The sequence below is a fragment of the Miscanthus floridulus genome, chromosome 10 (genome assembly GCF_019320115.1).
Source record: "Miscanthus floridulus cultivar M001 chromosome 10, ASM1932011v1, whole genome shotgun sequence".
Taxonomy (NCBI): domain Eukaryota; kingdom Viridiplantae; phylum Streptophyta; class Magnoliopsida; order Poales; family Poaceae; genus Miscanthus; species Miscanthus floridulus.
Genome location: NC_089589.1, coordinates 85766239 through 85770670, shown reverse-complemented (window position 1 = coordinate 85770670; position 4432 = coordinate 85766239). Strand labels below are relative to the sequence as shown.

Here is a 4432-nt window from a genome sequence, read left to right as displayed (position 1 = left end):
ATCCCACTGTGAGTAACGTATATATTGTTCTTTACTTGCTGTTTAATATCTTCCGCCGACTCTCCGGAGGGACCCCGTTGTCCCCGCCGCGACCGCCATGCGACCGGTTCCCCTATGGCCTCGTGTCCCTCGTGGACGCGTACGCACGGGGGCTACAAAAGATGCTGACGTCGTCCCCTCTCACATCCGAATTCATGGGGATGGCGGGCTATGCTCCCGCCTCTTTCGACGACCTCATGGATGACGAGGTTGAGAGCGATGGCTCCAGCATCGGTGATGTCGTGGCACCTATCCACCCTGTCCCGGGAGTGCGCTATGGCGGACGCTCCTCGATAGCCACCGGTGGTAGCGGAGTCTCTACAGACCCACACCCCTTCGGACCCTTGCGCGGAGGCCCTCGCGTGTGTGCAGGAGCATGGCGAGGAGCTTCGACAAAGGCGGTAGAACCAGCCGCCACCTGCGCCGGCGCGCTCGGCGTAGCATGATGCGCCACACGCGCATAACCCGGTGAGCAGCACCAGGGGACACACCTGCCAGGTCTAGTGCAACATCATGGACGGGGGGAACGACACCCCACAATTCGCTTGGGCTGGCTAGAACATCACCGCTGCGACGATGCTTCTGCGCGGCCTTCTAGAGCCTATTGACCCCCAGGAGCAGGCGATCCACTAGAACCTCCGGACGCTGGTGGAAACGGCTGCTGTTCAGCAGGCGGAGAGCTCCGCGTTGCAACACCGACTCACGACCTCTCTCCCCACCAGGTGAATAGGGCCGCACTAGTTGAATCGCTCCATCCGCTCACCACTACAGTCGTCGGGTGCGGAATAGGAGGTCGCAGCTGCACCACAGACTGACCCGACGCCCGCTCCACACCGACCACCTATGCGTGAACGCCTCAGGCCTAACCGAGATGCTCGTAGCGTCATCAATAACCAGCATCAGGCTCGGCATGATGATGACGTCCATCAAGGGGCGGTGAGAGAAGACGGCATGGGCCCTGGCCGGACCATCGAGGGGAGCGGTGAAACGCACCCGAGGCATGGTCGCCGACCCAACATTTGGAGTCCCAAGCCGGATGGCCCGGGATCACGGGCCTTTGGTCGACGCATCCAGAGAGCGCCGTTCCCACAACGCTTTCGACCGCCTACCAACATTGCCAAATATACCGAGGAGACGAATCCTGGTATATGGCTCAAATACTTTTGGCTCACCTGCCGAGCCGGAGGAGTGGATGATGACCACTTCATTATTCAATACCTCCCCATCTGTATGGGGGGAACATGTTTGAGCTTGGCTCGAAATTCCTCCCGCATGACAGCATCCGTGACTTTGTGGATCTCAAGAGGATCTTCATCGGCAATTTCCAGGGGACATATGTTCGTCCTGGGAATTCCTAGGACCTCAAGAGCTACCAATAGGAGCCCAATGAGTCCCTGCGGGATTACATCCGTAGGTTCTCAAAATGATGCAACTCCCTTCCTAATTCATCAATGCAGACGTCATCAACGCCTTCCTCTCTGGGACAACCTGTGAGTCCTTGATCCACAAGCTCGGTTGTCTGAAGCCTCGTACCACCCGTGACCTACTCGATGTCACCACGAACCACGCCTTTGGTGAGGAGGTGGTCGGAGCAGTCTTTAGTGGAGGCTGGGACAAGGGCAAGGCCAAGCGCGAGAACCAAGACGAGGGCCCCTCCACACAAAGGGGAAAAAAGAACAAGAAGGATCGGCGCCGACCAGCCAACTCTACGCTGGTCACCATGATTGATCGCGCTAGAAGCAGCCCCAGCAGGGCCAGCCTGACCACTTTGACAAGCTCATGGAGAGCTCGTGCACCAACCACGCCTACCCCGTCAAGCACCTCTACAAGGACTGTGAACTCCTCAAGCGCTTTCTGCGATAGGCCGGCAGGCCAAAAGAAGGAAAGGGCAAGGAGGCAGCGGCCAAGAAAGGATGCACGGCGAGCAAGGATGGGGACGATTTTCTCGATCCTGAGGAATGCCTCATGATCTTCGGGGGATCTGATGCCATCTACTCTAAGCGCTAGCATAAAGTGCGCTATAGAGAGGCATGCGTCACCGAAACGGCCATCCCCTCCTTCCTTACCTGGTCAGAATCTCCGATCATGTTTGATCAGAGAGTCCATCCTTCCCATGTCACCAGACTGGGTCGCTACCCACTCATCATCGACCCTATTATCTGCAAGAAGCGCCTCACCAAGGTGCTGATGGACGGAGGCAGCGACCTCAACATCCTCTACATTGACACCCTTGACGCCATGTGCATCCCCCGATCGGAGCTCTGCCTAGTGAGCTCTTCCTTCCACGGCGTAATCCCAAGGATGCAGGCATACCTGCTTGGGCAGATCGACCTGCCCGTCACGTTTGGCGACCGAGCCAACTTCTGCTTGGAGGTCCTCACCTTCAAGGTGGTGGACTTCCTAGGGTCCTACCATGCCATCTTGGGGCGGCCATGCTTCGCCAATTTCATGGCGATCCCCAACTACACCTACCTCAAGTTGAAGATGCCAGGACCGAACGACGTCATCACCGTGGGTAGCACCTTTTCACACACCTACATGTGCGACCATGAGCATTACGAGCTTGCCACTACAGTCATCAACTCAGCCAAGCTCCCTCGGCTCGGAGAATCATCGACCCTAGCAGTCCTAGACTGCAACAAACCAACCTCCTCGACTGCCTTCCGCCCATTCGAAGAAACTAAGGCGGTGGGAATCGACCCCACCAACCCAACCAAGACGGTGCGGATCAAGACCTAGCTCCCAGCCAAATAGGAATGTGAGCTCGCTGACTTTCTATGCGCCAATCGTGATGTCTTCGCATGGAAACCTTCTGACATGCTGGGCATACCACGGGAGGTCACCGAGCACGCATTACGCCTCATCCTGGGCTCGAAGCCCGCCAAGCAATGAGTGCATCGCTTTGACGATGAGAGGCGTAGGGCCATAGGCGAGGAGGTCGCCAAACTCCTAGCAGCCGAATTCATCAAGGAGGTATACCACTTCGACTGGCTTGCCAATCCTGTTCTTGTTAAGAAGACCGGGAAATGAAGAATGTGCATTGATTATACTGGCCTCAACAATGCATGTCTAAAGAACCATTTTCCTTTGCCATGCATAGACCAGATAGTCGACTCCATCTCGGGATGCGAAATCCTCTCCTTTCTAGATGCCTACCAGGCTATCACTAGATCGCGATGAAAGAGTCTGACCAGCTCACAACCTCATTCATCACCCCGTATGGTTCGTTCTGTTATGTAACATGCAGCAATGCTTCACCGATCAAATCGACCCGCTCGACCAGCCTGACCAAGTTGAGCAGCCAAAACCAACAATCGCCATCTATGTTGATGACATAGTGGTCAAAACGGCTCAAGCTTGTGACCTGATAGCAAACTTGGCCGCAACGTTCGTGAACCTCCGAAGATTCAACATCAAATTGAATCCCAAAAAATGTGTTTTTGATGTTCCAAAGGGGAAGCTTCTTGAATACATCATGTCCGAATGCGGCATTGAGGCCAATCCCGAAAAAATCACGGCCATCTCCAACATGGGCCCTATACGTAACGTCAAGGGCATACAAAGGCTCATCGGCTATTTAGCCGCCCTAAGCCAGTTCATCTCCTAGCTTAGTGAATGGGGGTTGCCTCTCTACAAGCTTCTCAAAAAGACGGACGTGTTCGTCTAGACTGAGGAAGCACAACAGGCTTTCGAGAGCCTCAAAATGTCACTGATGTCGGCCCCAATCCTCATTGCTCCCGAACAAGGAGAACCCCTCCTCTACATCGTGGCAAGCAACCATATGGTGAGTGCTACCCTAGTCATCGAAAGGGAAGAGCTGGGACACCACCTTAACGTCCAATGACCCATATACTTTGTTGGGGAGGTACTCACCGATGCCAAGGTTTGATACCCCCAGGTGCAGAAACTTCTATATGCCATGCTGATGGCGACCCGGAAGCTCCTGCACTACTTCACCAACCATGAAGTCTCGGTCATCACTTCATACCTGCTGGGAGACATCATCCGTAACTGCGACGTCGTAGGACGATTCTCCAAGTGGGCATTCAAGCTAATGGGCCACGACATCAGGTATATCCCTCACACCGCCATCGAGCTCGGCACTACATGGCTCAACGTCCGCGGTGACTCAGAGTTGGTCGTTGACCAAGTCATGAAGGAGTTCTCTTGCAAAAGCCTCCTCATGGCAGCATACTGTTAGGAGGTGCGCAAGCTCGAGGACAAATTCTAGGGGATCGAACTACATCATGTCCCCTGAAAGGACAACAATGCCACCTATTTTCTCACAAAATTAGCTGCCAGGTGGGTTCCATCTCCAGATGGGGTCTTCATCAACGACCTTCATGAGCTATCCACCCGCATCCTGGAAGGTTCAATCTAGACACACCCCGTT

The 4432-nt window shown here is 54.8% G+C and overlaps 1 protein-coding gene across 1 annotated transcript; it reads left to right on the top strand.

Moving 5' to 3' along the window:
* The first annotated feature begins 2124 nt into the window (after window positions 1-2124).
* On the top strand, window positions 2125-2778 carry LOC136488984 (uncharacterized). Its single transcript, XM_066485749.1, has one exon. It carries the CDS (start codon window positions 2125-2127, stop codon window positions 2776-2778), a length of 654 nt encoding a protein of 217 aa, XP_066341846.1.
* Window positions 2779-4432: the final 1654 nt, after the last annotated feature.

Excerpts from the sequence above, each read along its gene's own strand:
- LOC136488984 (XM_066485749.1), top strand. The coding sequence starts at position 2,125 with ATGTTTGATCAGAGAGTCCATCCTTCCCATGTCACCAGACTGGGTCGC.